We start from the raw sequence: 26,428 nt of genomic DNA on the forward strand, positions 1-26,428 counted from the left end.
CCAAGAAGATCCACTTCCTTTCCTATGAAGATACCCTGGGATACACTTTGGCATCTCTTACTCTTTCTCTCTGTTTGATCACATTGGCAGTCCTAGCAATTTTCCATAAGCATCGTGACACACCGATCGTCAAGGCCAACAACCGAGATCTCACCTACCTCCTCCTGGTCTCCCTCCTGCTCTGCTTCCTCTGCTCCTTCCTTTTCATTGGTCAACCGAGGAAGCTCACCTGTCTCTTCCGACAAACTGCCTTTGCCATTCTCTTTTCTCTTGCAGTTTCCTCTGTCTTGGCAAAAACTATCATGGTGGTACTGGCTTTCATGGCTACCAAGCCGGGGAACAAGACAAGGAAATTCTTAGGAAAATCACTGACAACTGCATTGTTGTATCCTGTCCTCTTGTCCAAGCGGTTCTTTGTGCCATCTGGCTGATAACCTCTCCCCCATCTCCTAACTTGGATTTCCACTCCTTGATAGGAGAGACAATCTTGGAATGTAATGAAGGCTCAGCTTCCATGTTTTACACTGTCCTGGCCTACCTGGGTTTTCTGGCCCTCGTGAGTTTTATCATGGCCTTTTTGGCTAGGAAATTGCCTGATAGTTTTAACGAAGCCAAATTCATTACTTTTAGCATGCTGATCTTTTGCAGCGTTTGGATCTCCTTCCTTCCCACCTACCTGAGCACCAAAGGGAAGTCCATGGTGGCCGTGGAGATCTTCTCCATCTTGGCCTCTGGGGCTGGTCTCTTGGCTTGTATCTTTTTCCCCAAATGCTACATTATTCTACTGAGGCCCCATCTGAATTGTAAAGAAAATATAATAAGGAACAAAAATGTCTAATTCATGACTTCCGGTTTGCGAGCTTCGGCGACGGCGGTGACTTTTTAAAGACCGCCAGCCCCGCCGCCTGTAGAGCCGCCCCGCGAACGAGGTGCGGCTCGAAAACTCCGAAATCTTGAAGATTGCAGGAGCAGAGACAGCAGGGTACAGGTTGAGCCCCTGTAAGCCCCCCAGGGAATTGCTTCTGGGGGTGAAAACAGGTGTGGCTCCCTTCCAACCTGCGGAGACTCCGGGCGGCGTGGGACGATTCTGCCTTCAGCAGAACAAGCCGGCAGCAGCAAACTTTTAAAGTGAGAGGAATTAATTTTAACAAACAGCGGAAATATCAACTTGAATCCAGAAACTTGAAAACTGCAAGTATTGGTGTTTTGTTGACTTTTTAAATCAAAAGAGAAAGTGAGCGAGTGAAAGTGATTTGAAAAAATATGGCGTCCAGCGTTTGAGTTAACGAGCTAGTGAAAGTGGATTTGTGAAGCCTCCCTGCTTTGCTACAAAGTTGTAAAATTGCTACAAAGTTGCTCTATCTAAAGAAAATATTTCTTTTGCTAAAATTTGACTTTGCTTTATTCTAGTTCCACCTGATTAAATCTGGGGGACTTTTTTAGAAGTTTCTGTGGAAGAGGGAAAGGAAAAAGAACTTCCCTCTTCAAAAAAACTAGCTTACGTGGCACGATGGCTTCAAAGAAGCAGGAAGGGAAGGCATCAGGGGGGGGATCCCCCACACATAAACATGAAACGCAGCTTCCCCCTGCTCAACAGTTACAAGCTCAGAAAAAAGAATTTGATGTGGCAGATTTAAAAGAATTTATTTCTAAAACTTTGGATGATAAATTTCAAGAATCACAACAGGAACTTCAAAAATCACATCAGGAATTTTTGCAGGAAATTAATGAAGTTAAAGACATGGTGAAACAGAATCAAATTATGGTGACCAAAAAAATATCAGAAGTGGCGTCTGGCCTGGCAGATTTTATTGGGAAAGTTGATTTTAAAGTTGAAGAATTTAAATCAGAAGTTAATGTTAGGATGAAAGACAATGATTATAAAATTGATGAAGTTGACAATAAAATGCAGAGAATTGAAGATGAGATTGTTATGATACAATTCCGGGCGATGGAATTTGCCATACGGCTTCGGGGAATTCGAGAGGAGGAAAGACAGGACTTGAGACAAGTTTGCTCTGAAGCCCTGGCTAAGATTTTACAAGTTAATCCTGATTTGGTATTTCATAAAATAGATAAAATTTACAGAGTGAACTCTTGGGTGGCCAGGCAAAGACAACTACCCAGAGATGTGGTCATATACTTTACTGAGAGAGAAATTAGAAATGATATCCTGCAAAAATCTTTTCACACTTCTATACAAGTGGGGGGCTCACGGCTTGTAATTTTTAAAGAATTACCTCCTAAAATGCTGAAAGCTAGAAAAGAATTTGGTTTTCTTGTTAAGGAATTGAAAAATTTACAGATACCCTTCCGGTGGGATGCACCAGCTGGGGTAATTTTCAGATATAAGGGAGAAGGATATCGGTTGAATACCGTGGAGAAGGCGCAACACTTTTACAGTACTATTCTTAAGGAAAGAACACCATCTCCACGTACATCTACAGTTCTGGAGATTAAGGAGAGTGAAGAGAGGCAATTGAAAGAACAGTCTAAGCAGGAATTAGAAAACGTGCAAGGTGCAGAAGGAGGTATTCTGAGTGAGCCATCGCTGGATTCTTCTCCAATTTTGGATTTGATTCAGTTGACTGAAGTTAAAGATCAACGTATAACTAGAGCTCAATCCAAGTTACTTAAACAGAAGCAACAACAACAACAGGAAAGACAAGACAAGAAGGCAGTTAAGAGCACTGCACAAGAGATTGGCGCTATGGGAGGAGCGAGATCGAAGCTCTCGGATGAACTTCAAGCATATTGCTCCGCGCTCCAGAAAGAGGCTAATGACCTTTAAGTGTTTATCTTGGAATGTCAATGGGTTGAATTCAGCACAGAAAAGGAAAAAATTATTTACATATTTGAAACAATTTAATAATGATATAATATGTTTACAAGAAACGCATATTACAACTCAAGATCAAAAATATTTGATAAACTCAAAACTAGGAGCACATTATATATCTTCAACTTCGCAGAAAAAGAATGGTGTGGTTATTTATGTAAATAAAAAATTAACAGCAAAAGTTATAGAAGTAGATCAAGATGGTAGATTTGTAGCAATTGAATTGTTTACAGCAAATGGTCAAATTCTTTTGATTGGAATTTATGCTCCCAACCAACAACAGGATTATTTTTACAAGATGTTACATACTAAAATATTGCAATGGGACTACAGATCTATTTTAATTATGGGAGATTGGAATGGAGTAATTGATTCTAAATTAGATAAAAAGAGCTTGGCAAAGTCTAGAATTAGATTACCACAGACCTTTTTTGATATGAAAGAAGATATGGAACTAAAAGATGTTTGGAGAATACATAATCCAAATGAATTGGATTACACTTTTTTTTCTGATAGACATAGATCTTTTTCTAGGATTGATTTTATCTTGTTGTCAAATGATCTACTTGTTAAGACAAAAAGAACAAAGATTTTTCCAAGAACTTTGACTGATCATAGTCCTGTATGGATAGAAATCGAGATGGATAAGGTTGAGAGACGTTCTTGGAGATTAAATGAGAACTTGTTTAGATATGAAAAAAATATAATAGAACTTAAAAAGCATTTGAAAGAATTTTTTGAAATAAATTTGAATAAAGGTACCCCAGTTGAAATTGTTTGGGATGCAAGTAAAGCTTATATGAGAGGGGTACTTATCTACATGAATTCTAAACATAGACTGTTCCGACAAAAGAAAAGATCTGAGTTGGAAATGGAAATAAAGAATAAAGAACAGTTACTTATTAAAAACCCAACAGATGAAAGAATACGAAGTGCTATAAAACTTTTGAAAGACCAATTCCAAATGCTTATGGCGGAACAAGTTGCAACAAGTTTACAATACGCGAAGCATAATACATTTTGCAATGCTAATAAACCGGGCAGATGGTTGGCCTACACATTGAGGAAAAAACAAAGTATGCGGACTATTGACAGTATCGATATTGGAGGGAAAGAAATTTTTCAACAAAAATTAATTAAAGAAGCTTTTGTGGATTATTATACTAAACTATATGCTAAAGAAGAGGTGCAGAATGGACTTATAGAAAAATATTTAAAGGATAAGAGAGTTACAAAAATTACTGATCAACAAAAGGAAAGAATGAATTATCTTATAACAGAGGAGGAGATAATAGCAGCAATTAAACAGCTAAAAACAGCTAAAGCTCCTGGCACGGATGGTTTGACCGCAGTGTATTACAAAACTTTACAAGCTGAAATGGTGGGACAACTTAGAGATTTATTTTGCAATATTCAACAAGGGGGTAAAATACCCCCATCCTGGACAACTGCTTATATATCTTTGATACCAAAGGAACAAGTTGGTCCTAAAAAACCAGAGAACTACAGACCAATATCTCTTTTGAACACAGACTATAAAATTTATGCGAAGGTATTAGCCAACAGGTTGATGCCAGTAATCCAAAAGGTGATTCATGAGGACCAAGCGGGATTTATTGAGGGTAGATACATGAAGGACAATGTAAGGCAAGTAATAGACTTATTGGAATATCTTGATAAGAATAAACAGATTTCTGCAGTGCTGGTCTTTTTGGATGCGGAGAAGGCCTTTGATAGAGTGGATTGGAATTTTCTACTAAAGACTTTAAAAAAGATGGGCTTTGGGGACCAATTTACACAGGCGATTTCAGCAATTTATCAAGAGCAAAAAGCACAGATTATTATTAATGGAAGTTTGACGACAGAGTTTAAAATTGAAAAAGGAACAAGACAGGGATGTCCGTTGTCCCCACTTTTATTTATTTTAACATTGGAAGTCTTGCTAAATACAATACGGGACTCAAAAATTTTGAAAGGTATAATGATAAGGCAAGAGGATTATAGAATAAAGGCATTTGCAGATGATCTGGTGGTTACCCTATCACAACCAATGGAATCAACAATCCTGATGAATGACATTATACAAGACTATGGTAGAGTTTCAGGTTTTAGACTGAACTCAAAAAAGACTAAAATGATAGTCAAAAATATGACACAAGATCGTAAACATGAGCTTGAAAGGAGGGCAGGTTTTGAAATTGTACCTAAGGTAAAATATCTTGGAGTTCAGGTTGCAGAATCAAACATGAAATTGTTTCAAAATAACTATGAGGTGTTGTGGCGAGAGGTTCAGAAAGACATGGAGACTTGGAAAAAGCTGCAACTGTCTTTACTTGGAAGAATAGCAGCAGTTAAGATGAACATTTTGCCAAGATTTCTGTTTTTGTTTCAAATGATTCCGGTGCTTAAAAGTGATAAACAACTGAAAGTTTGGCAAACTGGACTTAATAAGTTCATCTGGAACGAGAAAAAGCCGAGAGTGAAATTGAAAATTATGCAAGATGTTCCAGAAAGAGGAGGCCTTAAACTTCCAAACCTACAGTTATATTATGATGCAGCAGCTTTAACTTTAACAAGTGATTGGTTTGGGGGTAAAAAGGCTGGAATATTGAATGCAGAAAGTTTTGATCTTGAATTTGGATGGCATGCTTACCTATTTTATGATGACAAAGTTGATAAAGTATTTAAAAGTCATATACTTAGAGACTCTTTGATGAGAGTTTGGAAGAAGCACCGACTCAAATGGGATTATAAAATACCGCTATGGCTGGATCTTGGTCATACCTTGTGGAATACAAATATAATGTCACTCGGGGGGTTTTTATACAAAGAGGTTCTTTTTACAGATGCGGGCAGATGGCAGCTGAAGACATTGCAGACACTGTTGGATGAAGGGATTAATTTAACCTGGTTACAATATAATCAATTACAACTGAGATGGAAAGAGGACCAAAAAACTGGTATTATGTTGCATGAGGAAGAATTGGTTAGACATATAAGAGAGAAAGGTCCAATGCATATTAAAAGGCTTTATAATGTTTTGCTAGAAAGGGATTCAGAAACGGAATTAGTTAAAGATTGCATGATTAAGTGGGCACAAAATTTTGAAGAACCAGTGATGTTGGAAACATGGGAAAAAATTTGGGTTCAGAATGTTAAATTTACACAGTCGCAGAATCTGAGGGAAAATTTTTATAAAATGTTTTATAGATGGCATTTAGATCCTAAAAAGTTGTCATGTATGTACCCTAATGTTCAGCCAAAATGTTGGAGATGTGAATGTTTGGATGCTACGTATTATCATGTTTGGTGGACCTGTAGGAAAGTTAAGGCTTTTTGGATAAAAATATGGTGGGTCATGCAGAATGTTTTGAAGAAAAAAATTCAATTTTCTCCACAATTGTTTTTATTGGGCATAGTTAAGGGTTTTACACGGGATGAAACAAAATTAATATTGTATATGATAACAGCAGCAAGATTGTTGATAGGTAAATATTGGAAGAATGAAGCTTTGCCTACTATCGAGGAATGGACTTCGAAGATGGCCAGTTTTGCAGAGATGGCGAAGATTTCAGCATATTTAAAAGATTGTTCACAAGAGACTTATGAATGGGAATGGAAAAGGTGGATAGAATATGTTCAGAACAAATACCAAATTAGAAAGTATCAAATAGCTTTTATTTGAAAACAATGTATTAGAAATATTTTAATATAAAGAGACAAAGAGGGAAAATTATGTAGGGGGAGGGATGGGTTCAGGTATATATATCAGTGTTATTAGTTATGAGTATATAATAGGGAAGTCTGGGGGGGGAGGGTTAGGGAGGGTTAGGGAGGACGGGAAGTTTGGGGAGGGAGGTGGGGGGGTGAAAAAAGGGGTGAAAATGTAATTGTAAAACTTTTGCAATAAAAAAAAAATGTCTAATTCATGAAGGGATGGGAAACATATTTATCTTTGAGGCATGTTTAGTATCTGATGATATTTCTAAAACATGACAGAGAAGAAGAAACAGATCCGTTTAATAAGGCCTTACTCAAGTGCTATAACTGCTCCTAATAGGAGTGAATTGGTTGAGTTGGGTAGATGTGTAAATTGAATAAATAAATAAATAAATAAATAAATAAATAAATAAACAAACAAACAAAAAACAAATAAATATTCCTGTTTCAGCAATAATCATGCAGTGTTTTTCATTTCTTGCCTTCTAGTCGTCCCCAGTGAGACCCAGTGGTCTATGTAGAAACAAAGCTTGGTGTTCATTATTTCAAACAGGATATTTTCTAATTTTATTCCTTTTAATTAAATATTTTACTATTTTCGTGTTTTAAAGGGTTTGGTCCCATCTCATTGCTTTTGAACAAATGTGCTTTTTTTTACAGTCTCCTGAGGCTTTGTAGAATTCCATGCTTCTATTCATTTAATTTTTTTATGGTAGAATTTAAATTCTTAACTACTCATCCAATGCTGCTGTGCTACCTCATCAATGTGACCGTCAGATCTGCCAGCACGTCACTTCAGCTTCACTTCCCATTGCCGGCATCTTGCCAAAAAACGGGGCGAGTGGGAATAGGACAAGGGAGCGTAAGGGGGGAAATGACAGGAATCAGAGACGCCAATCGCAGACAACGGTTGAGAGATCCAAGGACATACTCATGAGAAGAGAATGCAAACCTCCACCAAGAAGGTGCCCAAACCAGAACTATTACCAAAACAATTGTTTTGAATGCTAGTGGACACTGACCAGATGATCAAAAGTGGGAAGGACCTGAGAAGACTTGGGAGAAGGAAAATATGCCAAAATTGCACGGGAATATTCAGATCTGGCTTTGCTTAGACTGTAACCACTTCACCTTAGTAAGAATATAACTTTTCTCTATTAAGGGAATCAAGGGTCTTTCTTCCCTAAGTGTCCAAGCTGAGACTGGCTGATAGTGGTGGATTTTCTGATTGGGATGATAATGTCACCGCTATACATATTGCTTTAACCATCTCTGTGTTATGTGTGCTCTATGACAACTGCATTCCTGTAAAGTCTGCACAGTCACTCAACGCATGATGGTCATCCCAGCTTGATATACAAAGCCAGAAGCATGCCTTTTTTTCCTTTTAACTGAATTCTAAAAAATATTTTAGCGTTTTAAAGGATTAGGTTCAATGTGAGCATTTGCTTCCCGAGGCTTTGTAGAATTCCTTCCTACTATTCAATTGTTTTCTGAAAGAAGTAATGGATCAGAACATCATCAAGGAGAGAAGCAACATAGAACTAAGGAAAAAATTCCTGACATTTAGAACAATTAACCAATGGAACAACTTGCCTCCAGAAGTTGTCAATGCACCAACACTGGAAGTTTTTAAGAGTATCATTTGTCTGAAATGATATAGGGTTTCTTTCCAGAACAGGGGGGTGGATTAGAAGACCTCAAAGGTCCCTTCCAACTCTGTTATTCTGAAACTTTTCCCCTTGACTCTAACTCTGTCCAAACAAACTAAGGCACAGGACAGATTCGATCTTGGGTGCAGGTACTCAGTTTCAGGTAGGCCGAATACCACCTGTATCCTGACCCTCAAGTCCATCTGATCCTTGCATCAATAAAAGACACAAACATGTTTTTCCTCTTCTGGTATATGAAGAGACACTATTGCTAAGGAGGGTAGAATGTTAGTCTGCCTTGCAATTATCAGAAGAACAGTAATTCGTAATGTATCCCCAGTGGATTTCTACCCAGAAAAAATTTCTAAGATAAAACCTGCTTGAAAGAAATAAGTTCTGGGCTCACCCAAGGAAGGCTAGACATGTCTCCTCAGCGTGTCTTTCACAGAAGTGTAATTTCTTGCTAAGAGTGAAACTTAACAGGTATCAATTTTCCCTTGGATGACAACTCAAACACAAGCAAGTGGAAGCATTCTTGATATAAATTTGCCCTGAAGCCACCCAAGTTGCATAGACTGCTGTGTTCAAGTCTGAGTGAGATTTCCTGGGGACTAAATCCAGCTTTTGATGAACATAATGTCAACTCTGAAACAGACCTGGCTGAAGCCATCTTGGGCTGCCTCATAGCTGCCACGAAGCCTGAGAGGGGAAAGGGAGGGGGGGAAGTAGTTAGCTCACCTACTGTAACAGTCAAAATAAAAAGTTTTTCCTGTGGGAACCAAGGTCATCGTAATAGGTGGCTGATGAAGGAGGAGAGGAGCCTGCCAGCTGTATTCATTGGAAAATGTGACTGGTGACACCTGGGAGGGGGGAAATTTTACTCTTTTAATTTTAAAACACTGGATGTGTTTAAGAAGATTTTGGATAACCATTTGTCTAAAGTGGCGTAGGGTTTCCTGCCTAGGCATGGGGTTGGACTAGAAGACCTCCAAGGTCCCTTCCAGCTCTGTTATTCTATTTCTAATTAGGTGAAAACCGTGGGAATGTTCAGAGTTGGTTTTCACCGGCTGTGCCGATATGATGTATCCAATAAACATGTTCTTTGTGGAATCTACCTGCCTCAGAGTTCTCCTTTCAATGGGTGCATTACTCGGAATGCTGACACATTGATTTTTGATTCAGGAAGGAAGGTGAGGATCATGAAGGAGCTGCTTCTCCTGTTGCTTCTCCTGTGGCTCCTGCCTTCAACAATGACTGATAAGATAATGCAAAGTGTATGTATACTTAGGAACCCTTTGAAGATTCTGGAGGACTATTACAGGCCTGGTGATCTCATTATTGGAGGGAATTTGCCCCTGGTAACCTTTGCCGACTTTACAAAGATGGAATTCAACAGTGAGCCATCACTGATGCCACTTTTAGACCGGTATTATTTATTTTATTATTACACAAATTTATATGGCCGCCCATCTCACATAACGGTGACTCTGGGCAACTCACAACTTTAAAAATCTGCAACATAAAAGCCCATATATCTCATCTATCCATCCTCACCCTCAGGGCAGCAGCAACTTAAAAACTCAATGCCTTGTTCATCTGAAAAAGAAAGAGGAGAAGATTCTCTTCTTTGTTTTGGGTTCAGGGAGTCCTCTCAGAAATTATTTTTCTAGTGATGTTCACAATGTTCTGATGAAGTTTAGAAGCCTTGGTTCTTTCCCAGATAAAGATGCATTAAATAGATTAGAATGTTCCAGTTTCATCCAGATGAAACAGCATAAACATTGAGGAAGGGGTTACAGGCTAGAAACTATGCCGACTGAGTGAAGATTTATTGGATTAGAATAGAATAATAGAGTTGGAAAGGATCTTGGAGGTCTTCTAGTCCAACGCCCTGCTTAGACAGGAAACCCTACAATACTTCAGACAAATGGTTATCTCACATCTTCTTAAAAACTTCGAGTGGTGGAGCATTCACAATTTATAGAGGCAAGTTGTTTCACTGATTAATTGTTCTAACTGTCAGGAAATTTCTCCTTAGTTCTAAGTTGCTTCTCTCCTTGATTAGTTTCCACCCATTGCTTCTTGTCCTGCCCTCAGGTGCTTTAGAGAATAGCTTGACTCCTTCTTTGTGGCAGCCCCTAAGATTTTGGAACACTGCTATCATCTCACCCCTAATCCTTCTTTTCATTATAATTTAAATTTTACAGAAGGTCATGATGGAAAGCTCAAAGAAAAGGCTAGTCCTTTTACAGAATGGAGGTGTCTTTAGAAAACAGATTTAGCACTGTTCTAATATTTGAGGGACTCCTACAAAGAAGAGGGGATCAAACTATTTTCAAAAGCACCAAAAGGAAGACAAGAAACAATAATTGTAAACTAACCAAGGAGAAGAGAAACCTAGAACTAAGAAGAAATTTCCTAATGGTGAGAGGAATTAACCAATGGAATCGGTTGCCTTCAGAAGCTGTGGTTGTACCATCACTGAAGGTTTCCAAAAAGAGACTGGATAACCATTTGTCTGGAATGATGTAGGGTCTCCAGCTCCAGCAGGGTTTTGGACTAGAAGACCTCCGGTGTCCCAAGTCTATTATTCTGTATTTTTTTTTAAAAAAGGCAAACCTACCTTTGGAATCATTAATGCTCTTTTTAAATGTCCTTTAGTAATTTCAGCCGTTATTTGCACTTACCATGATGTTAGGAGAGTACCATCTATAAAATATTTTAACCACAATTTTTGACTAAAGGATCACAGGAAAAGGATTCCCCTATCCCAAAGTCTAGGAGAAAATACATAACACACACACACACACAGAGAAGGAAAAGTACATCACAACACACAAATTTCCCTGTAATATTTCAAAGCGTTTTATCATTATAGTATTGTCTCCAAGAACTACCAGCACTTTCTTGCCTTGGTACATGCAGTAACAAAGATCAACAAGGATTTGGCCATCCTCCCCAACATCACACTTGGCTTCCATATCTATGACAATAGACATATTTTTAGGAGGATTTCCTGGAACAGCCTCTCTCTGCTGTCTACACGAGGCCGAATGGTTCCAGATTACAAATGTGAAAAGCTGGACCCTCTGCTCTCTGTCATCGGAGATCTCAACACCAAATCCTCAAAGCAGATGGCCTCCATCTTCAGCATCTTCAAGGTCCCACAGGTAAGGGGGTTTCATAGGATATCAGTAGGGAGCAGATTCAGAACAGAAGCGCACTCAGAATCCAAAGACGAAGTCAATGGTATTTTTGGACAATCAGGGGTCCATGATTTGGAGAACTCATGCAAGAGTTGAATAGTTTATTTTTGAATTTTGTCTGTCAGGATATTTTTCTTGTTACCCCCATGACAAAGAGGTCAACAATAAGGTCTTTCTGAAACAATTCAGTCCATGATTTCCTTCCTAACTGATTCTTTGCAAATGTAGCCACTCTTCAGTCCGATTTATTGTGTGAATCAGGTTGATGGTTTTTTCTCTTGGCTTCTCACATGCCAGAGGGAGGCAAACTATGTCATAGGTGTCCCAGAGGTGCTTTTTTCAAGAAGCAACTGGACTTCCTTTGTTTTTCCTTGAAGACATTTTGTACTGTAACGGAACTGGAGAACTCTCACTCCAACCAAAGTCAAACAGCTTGACTGGTGGAGCCAAAAACCATAGGATGGTGACCCTATACATCAGCATAACCTTTGAACTTGTCTTCAAAAACTCCTTTCTAAAACAAGATTCTCCCTTTCTGCAGTTTGGTTTTGATTTTTTCAAAATCACTCCAGAAGACAGAAAGATTTTCCCTTCCTTCTTCCGGATTAATCCCAAGGAATCTTCTCAGTATGTGGGTTTAATCCAGCTGCTCCTGTATTTCCAGTGGAACTGGGTTGGGCTGGTGGCCCCAGAAACTGACAATGGAGAACATTTCATCTCAACTCTGATGCCAATGCTCAAGGAGAAGGAGATCTGCCCGGCCTTCACTAAAATGTTAAATATTGAGATGAATACGATAACCACATTAATATTATTTTTCCAAACGTGGTTTAAAATTGAAGTGATTGTTTTGTTTGGAGACTCCAGTAAAATTATAACTCTATATATCACTTTGTCCGTATATGAACATCAGACTAAGGTGCCATTTGGAAAAGTTTGGATCCTGACTTCTCATTGGGACGTTAGTGCACTGGAACCTAAGGAATTATTTCAAGTCATAACGCCTTTCCATGGTGCTTTGCATTTCAGGGATCATAGCCACGATGTCCCAGAATTCAGGCACTTTCTTCTGTCTTTAGACCCCTTGAACCCCCAAGGAGATGTCTTTCTCTCTCCATGGTGGGAACAGGTCTTTGGCTGCAAGATCCACAAACCAGGAGAGATCCCTCAAAAGGGGAAAAAACCCTGTATGGGAAAGGAGAATTTACAGACTCTGCCATCTTACATGTTTGAAGTGAGCATGATGGATTTCAGCTACAATATCTACAATGCCATTTATGCTGTGGCACATGCATTAGATACCATGCATGGCTCAGGAGCACGACCAGCCATGATGAGGCTTGGAAAGACGATCTCAAGTGTGCAACCATGGCAGGTAATCTCAGTGACCTTTCATCCATTTGAAAGATCTTTAGAGAAGAAAGATCCCATGGATGATTCTTGATCGACTTAGTAAATATTTCCACACTTATATTCCTTGCACACAGTTATTCATTTGCATTATTTTACAGAGAATGTTGAGGCCACTTGGAGGCTTATCTGTGTCCTCGGGGTCACTTGAGTAGTAAAAATGGGTGTGGATCCTTCTTGGCTGAAGGATGTTTTCTGCCCAGCAATTAACCTCCAAGTGCCCTCATCAACTCTCTAAAAGGATGCAAAAGAGCAGCTGTCTGTAAGAAGTATGAATCCTTCCATTCCCCACCATCCAGTCAGAGCTGAAGAGGTTTCTTAGATGAGAAGTGAAACGTCTTCAAAAAAAAAAAAGAAAAAAAAGTCCACTTTCCTTCTGAAAAGGCACCTTTGGGACAACCGAAATGACTGAGAATCTCCATAGACAATTTTCACACTACCCATCCAACTATTTTTCAAAACAAATAAAAATGCCAATTATTTACAATATGGTAAAATGAATTATGTATAATGTTTTGATGAAGAAGTAGGAGGGAGAAGTAAACTAAGCCAGTTTTCCATGAGATCCCTAGAAAAAGTTTTTTCTTATAAAGATCTGAAAAGTTCCCTGAGTTTCCCATTCCAAGGAGGAGATGTCAGCCAACGCAAGATGATAATCTGAGTTCCTTTGTACAAGATGCTTCAAAGTATCAGTAGAAGTCCCACTGGCCACATTTGCAGAGCCACCTAAGTTTCATTTTGAACATAGTCTGAATCCAGCCTGTAAAAAGACAATTCAGTTTAGCTTCTGTGGGAAGCGTCCACCTCCTACGGAATGAAATATATTGGGGAATATTAAAAGAGGCAGAATATTATATTTCCCCAAAGGAGAAATGGAGAAAAAAATCCTAACAAAGGCAGAAAGCAGCCCCAGTCTTCCTGCCATAGCCTCAAGCTTACTTCTTTAGAGATGGATATTTTGTACCTATTAAGAAAGTCTGGGTCGTATCTGGATCCGTTCCAGTCGGGTTTCAGGCCTGGATACAGCACGGAAACCGCATTGGTCGCGTTGGTTGATGATCTCTGGAGGGCTCGGGACAGGGGCTGCTCCTCTGTCCTGGTCCTGTTAGATCTCTCAGCGGCTTTTGATACCATCGACCATGGTATCATGCTGCACCGGTTGGAAGAGTTGGGGGTGGGAGGCACCGTATTAAGGTGGTTCTCCTCCTTTCTCTCCGACCGGTCGCAGTCTGTGTTGACAGGGGGGCAGAGGTCGACCCCGAGGCCCCTCATATGTGGGGTGCCGCAGGGATCGATCCTCTCGCCCCTTTTGTTCAACATTTATGTAAAGCCGCTGGGCGAGATCATCCGTGGTTTTGGGGTGAAGTACCATCAGTACGCGGATGACACCCAGCTGTACATCTCCACCTCGGACCACCCCAACGATGCCCTTGAAGTGATGTCCCAGTGCCTGGAGGCCGTACGGATCTGGATGGGGAGGAACAGGCTCAGGCTCAACCCATCCAAGACCGAGTGGCTGTGGTTTCCGACGTCCCGATATAATCAGCTAATGCCATCGCTGACTATTGGGGGCGAATCATTTTTCATCAGGTTCGCCTGATCCGCCAGTTGCGTCCCTATCTAGATCGGGACTCCCTACACACAGTCACTCATGCCCTCATTACTTCTCGTCTGGATTACTGCAACGCTCTCTACATGGGGCTCCCCTTGAGGTGCACTCGGAGGCTCCAACTGGCGCAGAGTGCGGCCGCGCGGGTGGTGATGGGAGCGACATGGAGTTCCCATGTGACACCTCTCCTGCGCGAGCTGCACTGGCTCCCGGTGGTCTTCCGAGTGCGCTTCAAGGTTTTGGTTATCACCTTCAAAGCGCTCCATGGCTTAGGACCTGGTTATTTACGGGACCGCCTGCTACCACCAATAGCCTCCCACCGGCCAGTACGCTCCCATAGAGAGGGGCTCCTCCGGGTGCCATCGGCCAAACAATGTCGGCTGTCGGCCCCTAGGGGGAGAGCCTTCTCTGTGGGGGCACCTACGATTTGGAACGAGCTCCCCCCGGAGATACGTAGGATCCAGGATCTGCGCACCTTCCGCCGCGCGCTTAAGACTTTTCTATTTTATCAAGTTGGCCTGGCCTAAATCTTCCCCCTTTTTAAATGTGGAAATTTTAAATTTTTAAATTTTAAATTCGTCTTTTTATAGGGGTATGGGTAAGGCATTTTAAATTGGGGAGCCACTTTAGATTTAATTCTGTTTTAAACGTATTTTAATTGTTTATATTGTATGTTTTTAACTTTGGCTGTTCACCGCCCCGATTCCTTCGGGAGAGGGGGCGGTATAAAAATCTAATAAATAAATAAATAAATAAATAAATAAATCTATTCATAAACAAAACTCCTTCAGCCACAGCTCCCATAGAAGGCTGAAGCTGATGGGATTAAGAATTTACATTCCCCCACTCAAATAAAGGACGTGACCTTTAGGACATATAAAGATTTACCCACCACCATTAGAATAGCAAAAGACACAAGGCGCACTACCTTGCACAACACCCCTGGAGCATCTCAATCACCAAACCCCAGAACCCTATAAAAATCCATCCACTCACTCAGCCAATTGGTTAGCCACCCCAGAAACATGCTGCTGTGACTGAAGTTTCTAGAAAACCAAATAAATCTTGTAGCCAGCCTCCATTTTATTTCCAGCATTTTCCTCCCGGATTGAAACTGGGATGGATTTTTCTTCTTTATTTTTCTGTTGCTTAGCATCTTGTGTGAACACAGACCAATTGTTCACTATAAGATTTATTGTACTCCTAAGATTGTTGTGTGAAAAGAAGCCTTTATGAATCTCCATGATACATTCCTGTGATTTGATACAGCTTCTGATCACTCAAAAATCCAACACACTAACAAGTTTAGCTTTACAGGCTTCCAATTATCTCCTAAAATGTTAGTTATCATAGAATGATAGAAGCCATGGCTTGTAATTTTTAATTATCCCAGTTCCTAAGTATCTTTTTTTCTTTCAGCTTCTTCCCTATTTGAAAAATGTCCACTTCAACAGCATTGCTGGAGATGAAGTCTTCTACTCAGAAGATGGATTGGCATCAGCTCAATATGATCTTCTCAATTGGATTTTTTTCCCCAATCTCTCTTATGTCCCAGTGAAAGTTGGGCAAATAGACCCCCGGGCTCCCCCAGGCCAGGATTTCACCATTGACCTGGAAGCAATTATCTGGGCCACAAAGGTAGGCTGGAAGGAGATGTTCTGAATTTAGGGAAAGATTCATTCTCTCATGAGGATGCAGAATGTCCTTCTCTGGAAAGTAGATTGACTCACAAAGGGTAACATGTGTGTGGTGAAGGATCTGCTTTCATGAATCAGATTCATGTTTGAATATACAATTCTTGGTTGTATAAATAGAGTGTCACATGTAAATGCCTTATTCTCTAATATGTAAATAGTATATGAACGGGGTATCAGGGGTTAATTTATTCTTCACTTCTTAATGTATTCATAATTCACCACTCCCATACTTAGCTCCACCCATTGTATATATAAGGAGCTGTATAACCCTTTTCCTTGCTTCTATCTGTGAATATTCAGTGAATATAGAATGCCTTGTGTAAATAAAGAGAGATATATTTGAACTCTTAACTCTTACTAAATTTATTGAGTCTGATCCTGAAAATATTGCAACAAGCTGGTAGCAGAGGATGGTTAATTGACTCAATAAAAAAAATCTATAAAAAAAATGTCTAAGAGAGATTGGCCCAACACCAGGGCATACAGCAAAGAAATGGAAACGGATCAAGAAATAATTGACGAATCCACAAACGCGATTTCGAAAGAATCCAAAGAATACACCACTGAAGACGAAGAAATAATAGATGAAAATGATGATCGGGAGGAAATCAAAATAGAAAACAACGAACTCAGGTCAGAGATATTTAAACTATTAAAGAGCCAGAAGAATGATGAAAGCCTCATCGCGAACCTCCAAGATATGCTGAAAAACAGCGGAGCAGCGAGAGAGAAGCACATCACTACTGAAAAACCAAAAGACCCAAAAATAGTGAGTGATATGACTACAGAAAAAAATACTATGAAGAAGAAAAATGGTGACCCCGCGCGAAATTTTGAATGGCAGCCATCTTGGTTTCAACAGACCTCCAGGGTGAGCGAAGCAGAGCCAATCAGAAAGCTCGATTCAAAATTTCTGGCGCGAAAAACATTACCAGACAACGAAAACGAAAAAGAAAATTCAAACACCTCAGAAGAATCAGAATCGGAAAGTGAAAGTGATTCAACAGATAATCAGATAAAATCAGCAATGAAAACGCTTTTTGCTGCATTTGGGCCAAAACTAAAAATTACCAAGAAACTAACTAAGAAACAAGCAAGCAAGCCAATGCCTCAAAATCTACCCGCTCCCATCCTGAATACGAGAGCGACGACACCCAAACCCAGAGAGCCCTGCCGATACCGCCCCACGCCACAAACCGATGCAAGCACCAACGCTCTCAAAAGAAGAAAAAGGACAGCCGACATCGTCAGGACTCCCAAGATCGAGCCAGAGACCGATTCATCTGAGGAAGAACAGAACGAGCGAGCCGCAACGACGAGAACCTCTCACGACGACTCCAGGGACGAAATGGACAACGCGCATGCGCGAGACTACGCAAACGGCCCAGGAAGACATGAATTGCTGAGAAGACCGTGCAGGCTCGTTGCGAGCATCCCCATGCCGTTTTGTAACTTTCTGCATTTACGAGACCACGGACTACCTCAGGTTGTAAGTAATGGACCTAATAATGTCGGAAATTTGCCCAGTGACTTCCCAAAGCTGAGGATAGATGGCATTAATTTACAAGAATGGTATCAGCAGCTCCAGGTTGTCTTTATGAAAGAAAACTTACTGTTTTTTATCACTAGTCCCCCAAAAAGACCTTGGACTCTAAAATTAGACTGTTTACACCATAGAGCATTTTTCTTATTAATTTCTAGTGTATCTCCTGCTATGTACCACAGCATTCAGCAAAATCTGACTGTTTCAGAAATTATTCAATGCATGTTCAATCTATTTCACAGTGACAGTGTAGCTACTACCACAAGGATGTCTAAAGATTTCTTTTCATCTAGGATAAAGCCAGGGGTTTCCATAAGTGAGCACTTAATATCTTTAAACAAAATAAGAGCTGAACTGCATTTAAGGGGGGAGGTGATTTCAGATCAAACAATGAAAAGTGTTATCATCAACTCACTTGACCCATCATGGGATAATTATATGTCACATTTAGACACAATCAATCTAGGATACTTATCCATAGAAAGTCTATCCAATAAGTTAATAGCTGAAGACAATTCAAGGAGGAGTCGCTCTAACAATCACGTAGAACACAAACCATATAGAAAAGTAGCTTTTCAAGAAAAATATAATGAAACATTTAGATGCCACAACTGTGGATCTAGGGAACACAATAGAAGAGATTGCCCCAAAATTTCAAAAGAAAGACATAGGTCAGAATACAGAAACAAATACAATTACAGACAGTCTTCCATTGATAGACATAGATATAGAAGCCCGCCAAATTACAAAGAGAATAGAGGGGGCAGAGATAATTCAAAGGATAGAAAATCTGGTTCACTGAATGGATTAAATAAACAAGACAACACTAACATACAACAATCTGAGAACAATAATTGGCTTATTGATTCTGGAGCAACTAATCACACCACCAATAACAAAAATATACTATCTTCATTTGTAGAAGATAAATTTGTAATAAAGGTAGCTAACCAAGAAAAAGTTCAAGTATTAGGTAGAGGGAATATAACCTTACCTGGCCTAGGAAAAAGAGAGGGGGTATTACTAATACCCGAAATACCTCATAACATACTAAGTGCCATAAAACTAAGCAGGGATTCTGATATTAACATTGTCTTTTCTAAAGGAAAAGCGACCTTGGAGAAAAATAAAACAGATATAGGTACCGTGATGATTAAAGGGGGTCTACCTTATTTAATAACAAAAGAAAAATGGTTACATAACATTGATTCAAATATGGAAGATTGTATTGAAGTAGATGATGAAAACATTAGCAATAGTGACAATGATGAATGTAAAATAGCTCATGATCACAAAGATGCACATAATGAGAAAAAACCAAAAATAGGTAAGCCAATTCATGATGAGTGCGCTCATATTTTACATAGGAAGTTAGGACATGCCAGTTTTCCTGTAGTACAAAAAATGACTGAACACGCAGAAGGTGTTAAAATAAAAAATTGTGAAAACTATTTGGAATGCTCAGTATGTAAGTCTACAAAACTAAAAACTAGCCCCAGACCAAGGAAATCAACTAGGTCAACCAACAAAATTTTTGATTTAGTACACATGGACTTAGTTGGTCCACTAACTCCATCAATCACTTATAGAAAACGTTACTTCTTGACCATAGTGGACGATTACAGTCGCTATGGGTTTGTTTATACATTAAAACACAAAGATGAGACTTTTCAGAAATTTAAAGAATTTTATAAGCGCGTAGAAACACAACACAATACCAAAATAAAACAAATCATGACAGATAGGGGATGTGAATTCATGTCTAAAGAATTCTCCCAATGGCTGAAGGACAAAGGAATGTTACATTACACATCTAGCCCATTTTCTGCATTTCAGAACGGAATTGCAGAGAGGAAGAACTCAACGTTACAAACCATGATTAGATGCACATTGGAAGATGCTGGCTTAAGCAAACAATTCTGGTCAGAAGCCCTACATTATTCCAATTACACACAGAATAGAACCTGGTCCAGCATTGTAAATAAGACACCATATGAAGTGATGTATAATAGGAAACCAAAATTAGCACACATGCACATGTTTGGAGTCACTGCAGACGTACACATACCTAAACAATTAAGAAGAAAGGGAGAAAATGTGTCCAGAAGGCTCAGATTTATGGGATATGAGACAGGCACTAAAGGATACAGATTCATTGATAATAATAACAAATTTATAGTTTCCAGAACAGCTGTGTTCCATGAGCAGGCCAACTGGTCTAAAATACATCTTAATGAAATATTTCCAAGTAACAACAAAGATGCAAAATCCCAAGAAAAAGGGATTATAGAAAAGCAAAATGACAACAAACATAGAAACAAAACCAAAACATGGACAAATAGCCAACACAAAATAAAGACAGACACACTAACAAAAAAGGAAGCAAGATATTTGCATGATAATAATAGTAAACCTGAAAAAACAATTAGAAGCACCAGAAATCAAATGCCAAATAAATACAAGGATTACATAATGCATATGGATGGTGAATCAACGACACCTAATACATATGAGGAAGTGTTAAAACTTCCTCGTAAAGAAAAAGAAAAATGGGAATTAGCAATGAAAAAAGAGATGGAAAGTTTACAAGGATTAAATGTATTTACACCTGCAATTGCTCCAAAAGACAAAACAATTATTGGTACTAGGTGGATATAAAAATTAAAAACTTAGAGGGAGGCAATACATTATACAAAGCCAGACTAGTTGCACAAGGTTATGCACAGAAATATCCAGAGGACTATACTGACACGTATTCCCCCACAGTAAGAACTGAGAGTGTCAAAACAGCTCTAGTAGTAGCATCAGCACTCAATCTCGATGTATTCCAATATGACATACAGACTGCGTATCTACACGCAAAACTAGATAAGGAAATATATGTAAGAGCACCTCACAGTCAATATACAAACAAGAATGAGACTTGGTTGTTAAACAAGAGTTTATACGGGTTAAAACAATCTGGTAAACGATGGTATGATTGTTTAGTAAAAGTACTTAAAACTATGGATTTCAATGCTACTACTGCTGATAACTGTTTCTTTGTTTAAAAAGGTGATAATTATGTAGAATTTGTATTGATCTATGTGGATGACATTTTATACATAGGTAAACATAAAGAGAGAAGAGAAACATTTGTAACTAAGCTAAATGAACATTTCTCATTGAAATCTTTAGGCAAAGTAAATAAGTATCTTGGTGTTCAAATTAATAAGACAAAAAGAGGATTCAAACTTACTCAGAGAGATAAGATCATAGAGCTCTTAAACAAATGTAATCTAAGTGGTGCCAAACCTTGTGACACTCCTATGCAAACTGACTTCCTAAGAAATGCTGATGAATCATCCCCTGAATTCAAAGATAACATGTTTTATAGATCAGTCATAGGTTCACTTCTTTATATTTCCAACTGGACAAGACCTGATATCGCTTTACCTCTCAATTTATTATCCAGACATGTCAGCAAACCAACAATGTACCATTGGGAAGCTGTTAAAAGGATATTAAGATATTTGAAAAATACATTAGACTTTTGTTTGATGTTAGAACCTAATAATGTTAAGGAACCAAACCTCACATGTTACGCAGATGCGGATTGGGCTGGAGACACCTCATGTAGAAAAAGTACATCCGGTTATGTATTCCTCCTAAATGATTGTCCAGTTTACTGGTACACTGGCAAACAAGAATTAGTGGCCACTTCAACAACAGAGGCAGAATATGTTTGTTTATCTAAAGCTGCAAATAACCTTGTATGGTTTAATGATTTAATTTCAGATGTTTGGAAAAAACCTGCTTTACCTTTTGTTATACATGAAGACAATAAAGCAGCTATTGAAATATCTAGATCTGACGCCATTGGACAAAGGTCCAGACATATAGATATAAAATTTAAACATGTGAGACAATTATCTCAAGATGGATTTATCAGAGCAGTGCATTGTGAAACATCAGAACAATTAGCTGACATACTGACAAAGCCTCTACCTTCTAAGCAGCATAAATACTTGACTTCCAAGTTATATGTCCTGTGTTGTCCTGAATCTGAATGTAATTGGTGTAGCTTAACAAATCGGCATTTAGAGGGGGATTTGTCACATGTAAATGCCTTATTCTCTAATGTGTAAATAGTATATGAACGGGGTATCAGGGGTTAATTTATTCTTCACTTCTTAATGTATTCATAATTCACCACTCCCATACTTAGCTCCACCCATTGTATATATAAGGAGCTGTATACACCCTTTTCCTCGCTTCTATCTGTGAATATTCAGTGAATATAGAATGCCTTGTGTAAATAAAGAGAGATATATTTGAACTCTTAACTCTTACTAAATTTATTGAGTCTGATCCTGAAAATATTGCAACATAGAGGTTAGAATCAAAATCATGTAAAGTATTAGCACTGCTTTACAAAGTCTTAGTAAGGCTACACCTAGAATACTGCATCTGACTGTTCTGGTCATCACATTTAAAAAAAGATTTTTGGAAAAAGTGCAGGGAAGAGCAACTAAGACCTTTAAAGGCCTGGAGGCTAAAGCATGTGAAGACCAGATGCAAGACTTGGGTATGGCTAGTCTAGAGAAAAGAAGGACCAGGGATGCCATGATAGCAGTCTTCCAGTATTTGAGAGGCTGCCAAAAAGAGGAGGGTTCAACGTATTTTCCAAAACACCAGAAGGCAGGACAAGAAACAGTGAATGGAAACTAATCAAGGAGAGAAGCAACCTAGAATTAAGGAGAAACTTCCTAACAGTGAATACAATTAATCAATGGAACAACTTGCCTTCAGACGTTGTAGGTGCTTCATCACTGGAGGCTTTTAAGATGAGATAAGAAAGTCACTTGTCTGAAATGTGTCTCCTATAGTGTCTCCTGCTTGAGCAGGGAGTCGGACTAGAAGACCTCCAAGGTTTCTTCCAGCTCTGTTCTGATTCTGATTGAGTGACTGTAACGCAAAGGCAGAAATCAAGAACATAATTGCATTGATCAACCATTCCTCTAGTCACCATTTGAAGTCATGGCAGCACCAAATGCCTGATTACTTATGCCTGGTCCTCAAAATCATGGCCATTGGAGAGTCCCTACAATCAGGTGATCAAATAACACTATCTCCAGTCTTTCTTTTCTCTTTTAGAAGGTGCCCTTTGCCAGGTGTGGCCTGAAGAGGTGCCAGGCAGGAGAGAGGAGACATGTCCCAGAGGGCGAGCAGATTTGCTGCTACCAATGTGCCCCTTGTCCAGAAGGGGCCATTTCTAATCAGACAGGTAGAGTATACTGGAAAGGTAGAACTTTCAGGATCAAGGAAGCCCTTCATTGGATCAATATGCTAAGAAATTTTGGGTGATTTCTGGAAACAGTATAAAGGAAAAAATGTAATTTCTAATCAGACAGGTAGAGGACCCTTCGAATGGATCAAGGAAGACGTTCAGTAGATCAAAATATTAAGAGCTTTCTGGTCATTTATTTATTTGGCAAACACGTATAAGATAACAGATATAAGTATAAACATGATTATAAATAGAGGATAAGGATATGAATAAATGGAGACAGTAGGACAGGCCCATTGGTGCTCTTATGCACGCCCCTTATAGACCACTTAGGAGTGGGGTGAGGTCAACAGTAGACAGTCTAAGGTTAAAGTTATGGGGGTTTGGGGAAGTAACCACAGAGTTAAGTAGTGCTAGGTTTGGCCCGTTTCAGAATACAGATACAAATTGTCCTGCCTGCACAGTCTGACTTCCCACCCTGGCAGGACTGCTCTCCTCACCCAGGGTGGATTCAAAGCAGCAATTTGTAAAAAAAAATGGCTGTCCTTTCCATACGTCCTGTTCCATAACAATGGGAAAACCAACTACTAATACTTTTTCGGAATGAATGGCACAGTGTGTCCAGATTTTCAAGCCTGATATTACTTACAGTGCTGCTTCTATCAGGACCCTCAATCTCCCTGGAAACTTGTAGCCTGTCAGGAAAAAGGATCCATCTACCAATGTCTGTTAGCTCCTCTCTGAAAAAAAAAAAATTCTGAGAGGATGATGGGAAAAATTGACTCATTTCCTCACCCACTGCTGTTCAACATCTCTGTGTGTGCGCACTTGTGCATCTCCGTGTGTGTGTGTCACCTTCTGGTCTTATGACACAACAACAGATAATGCAGTGGTGAAATCCAATTTTTTTTACCACTGATTCTGTCGGTGTGGTGTAGCTTGGTGGGTGTGGCTTGGTGGGCGTGGCAGGGGAAACTCTCCATTCCCACCCCACTCCAGAGGAAGGATATTGCAAAATCTCCATTCCCAACCTACTCTGGGGGCGGGCAAAGGTGGTATTTGCCAGTTCTCTGAACTACTCAAAATTTCTGCTACCGGTTCTCTGAACTGCTCACAATTTCCACTACTGGTTCTCCAGAACCTGTCAGAACCTGCTGGATTTCACCCCTGAGATAAAACAGCAAATAGCAGGATTCCTGACTGATAGATCAGTCAATCTTCTGAGGCTTTAAATATAAAGAGGGGGAAAAAATGAAGTGCCAATTTTTCACTCACAAAGAAAGCCAAAATAATAATATAAATGCCCAGTGACAGGAGAAGGACATCTAATCTCCAGGCATTTAATTCTCAGGCATTTGGAATCAAGGACAATTTGCTGTTAAAGGCATCCTAAATTGTCTATGGGATTCTTTCTTTACATTCTTCTTGAATTGGACCTAACAGAAAAGAGTCACACATGAGATCATAGGCTGGATTGGAGATAATGCTAACTGTGGGTGCCTCTGAAATACTTAAGACAAAGATTCTTGTTTTCAGATGCAGTTCACTGTGACCTTTGTCCAGAAGACCAATATCCCAACAAGGACAAAGACCACTGCATTGCCAAGAAGATCCACTTCCTTTCCTATGAAAATACCCTGGGATACACTTTAGCATCTCTTACTCTTTCTCTCTCTTTGATCACATTGGCAGTCCTAGCAACTTTCTATAAACATCATGACACACCGATCGTCAAAGCCAACAACCGAGATCTCACCTATCTTCTCCTGGTCTCCCTCCTGCTCTGCTTCCTCTGCTCATTCCTTTTCATTGGTCAACCGAGGAAGCTCACCTGTCTCTTCCGACAAACTGCCTTTGCCATTCTCTTTTCTCTTGCAGTTTCCTCTGTCTTGGCAAAAACTGTCATGGTGGTTCTGGCTTTCATGGCTACCAAGCCAGGGAACAAGACAAGGAAATTCTTAGGAAAATCACTGACCAATTGCATTGTTGTATCCTGCCCTCTTGTCCAAGTAGTTCTTTGTGCCATCTGGTTGATAACCTCTCCCCCGTTTCCTAACTTGGATTTCCACACCTTGATAGGAGAGACAATCTTGGAATGTAATGAATGCTCAGATTCAATGTTTTACACTGTCCTGGCCTACCTGGGTTTTCTGGCCATCGTGAGTTTTATCATGGCCTTTTTGGCCAGGAAATTGCCCGACAGCTTTAACGAAGCCAAGTTCATTACTTTCAGCATGCTGGTCTTTTGCAGTGTTTGGATCTCCTTCCTCCCCACCTACCTGAGCACCAAAGGGAAGTCCATGGTGGCTGTGGAGATCTTCTCCATCTTGGCCTCTGGGGCTGGTCTCCTGGCTTGTATCTTTTCCCCCAAATGCTACATTATTCTTCTGAGGCCCCATCTTAATTGTAAAGAAAATATGATAAGGAACAAAAACCTCTAATTCATGAAGGGATGGGAAACATATTTATCCTTGAGGCATGTTTAGTATCTGATGATATTTCTAAAACATGACAGAGAAGAAGAAACAGATCCATTTAATAATGCCTTACTCAAGTGCTATAACTGGTCATAATAGGAGTGAATTGGTTGAGTTGGGTAGATGTGTAAATTGAATGAATGAATGAATAAATAAATAAATAAATATTCCCATTTTCAGCAATAATCATGCAGTGTTTTTCATTTCTTGCCTTCTAGTCGTCCTCAGTGAGACCCAGTGCTCTATGTAGAAATAAAGTTTGGTGTTCATTATTTCAAAGTGGATATTTTCTCATTTTACTCCTTTTCATTAAATATTTTACTATTTTCGTGTTTTAAAGGGTTTGGTTCCATCTCATTGTTTTTGAACACATGTGCTTGTTTTCACAGTCTCCTGAGGCTTTGTAGAATTCCATGCTTCTATTTATTTTACTTTTTTATGGTAGAATTTAAATTCTCAACTATTCATCCCCATTGCTGTTTATATTCACGCTAGAACCTTTACTTAGGTCAATAAGACAAGAGGTGAGCATAAGAGGATTGAAGATCAGAGAACAAGAATACAAGGTCCAGGCGTTTGCGGACGACCTGGTCTTTGTTCTGGAAGAGTCATTAACCTCTGGATGGCGACTTATTGACATAATACAATTGGTGGGGTGGCTGGATTACAAATAAATAGGAAAAAAACAAATATTATAGTTAAAAACATGACGGAAATACAAAAATTAGAATTACAAAACACTTTGGGCCTCCAGGTCGTTCGTAAAGTCAAATATTTAGGGATTTGGCTGTCTGATAGATGCTCCTCAATAAAAGCGGATAACTATCTAAAATTAACTGAGCCACTAGACAAAGATTTGGAGAAATGGGGCAAGATGCAATTGTCATTAATGGGACGGATAGCCTTAATTAAGACCCACGTAGTGCCCAGAATCGTATTTCTCTTTCAAACGGCCCCAGTTAGACTAGATAAAACCTTTTTTAGGAACCTGGACAGGGCTACAAAT

At 39.4% G+C, this 26,428-nt stretch overlaps 1 protein-coding gene across 1 annotated transcript in view; it reads left to right on the plus strand.

Annotated features, from left to right (window-relative positions):
- Positions 1-25,513, plus strand: part of LOC117659042 (uncharacterized) — a 105,847-nt gene extending 80,334 nt beyond the window's left edge. The window contains exons 11-14 of the mRNA XM_087883577.1: positions 11,959-12,792; positions 15,856-16,074; positions 22,813-22,942; positions 24,482-25,513. Coding sequence (XP_087739703.1) covers positions 11,959-12,792; positions 15,856-16,074; positions 22,813-22,942; positions 24,482-25,386 — 2,088 coding nt within the window. The 3' untranslated portion in view covers positions 25,387-25,513. The remainder of the gene's footprint in view (positions 1-11,958; positions 12,793-15,855; positions 16,075-22,812; positions 22,943-24,481) is intronic.
- Positions 25,514-26,428: the final 915 nt, after the last annotated feature.

This window comes from Pantherophis guttatus, chromosome 1, assembly GCF_059756535.1.
Source record: "Pantherophis guttatus breed Tessera chromosome 1, ASM5975653v1, whole genome shotgun sequence".
In the NCBI taxonomy this organism is placed as follows: domain Eukaryota; kingdom Metazoa; phylum Chordata; class Lepidosauria; order Squamata; family Colubridae; genus Pantherophis; species Pantherophis guttatus.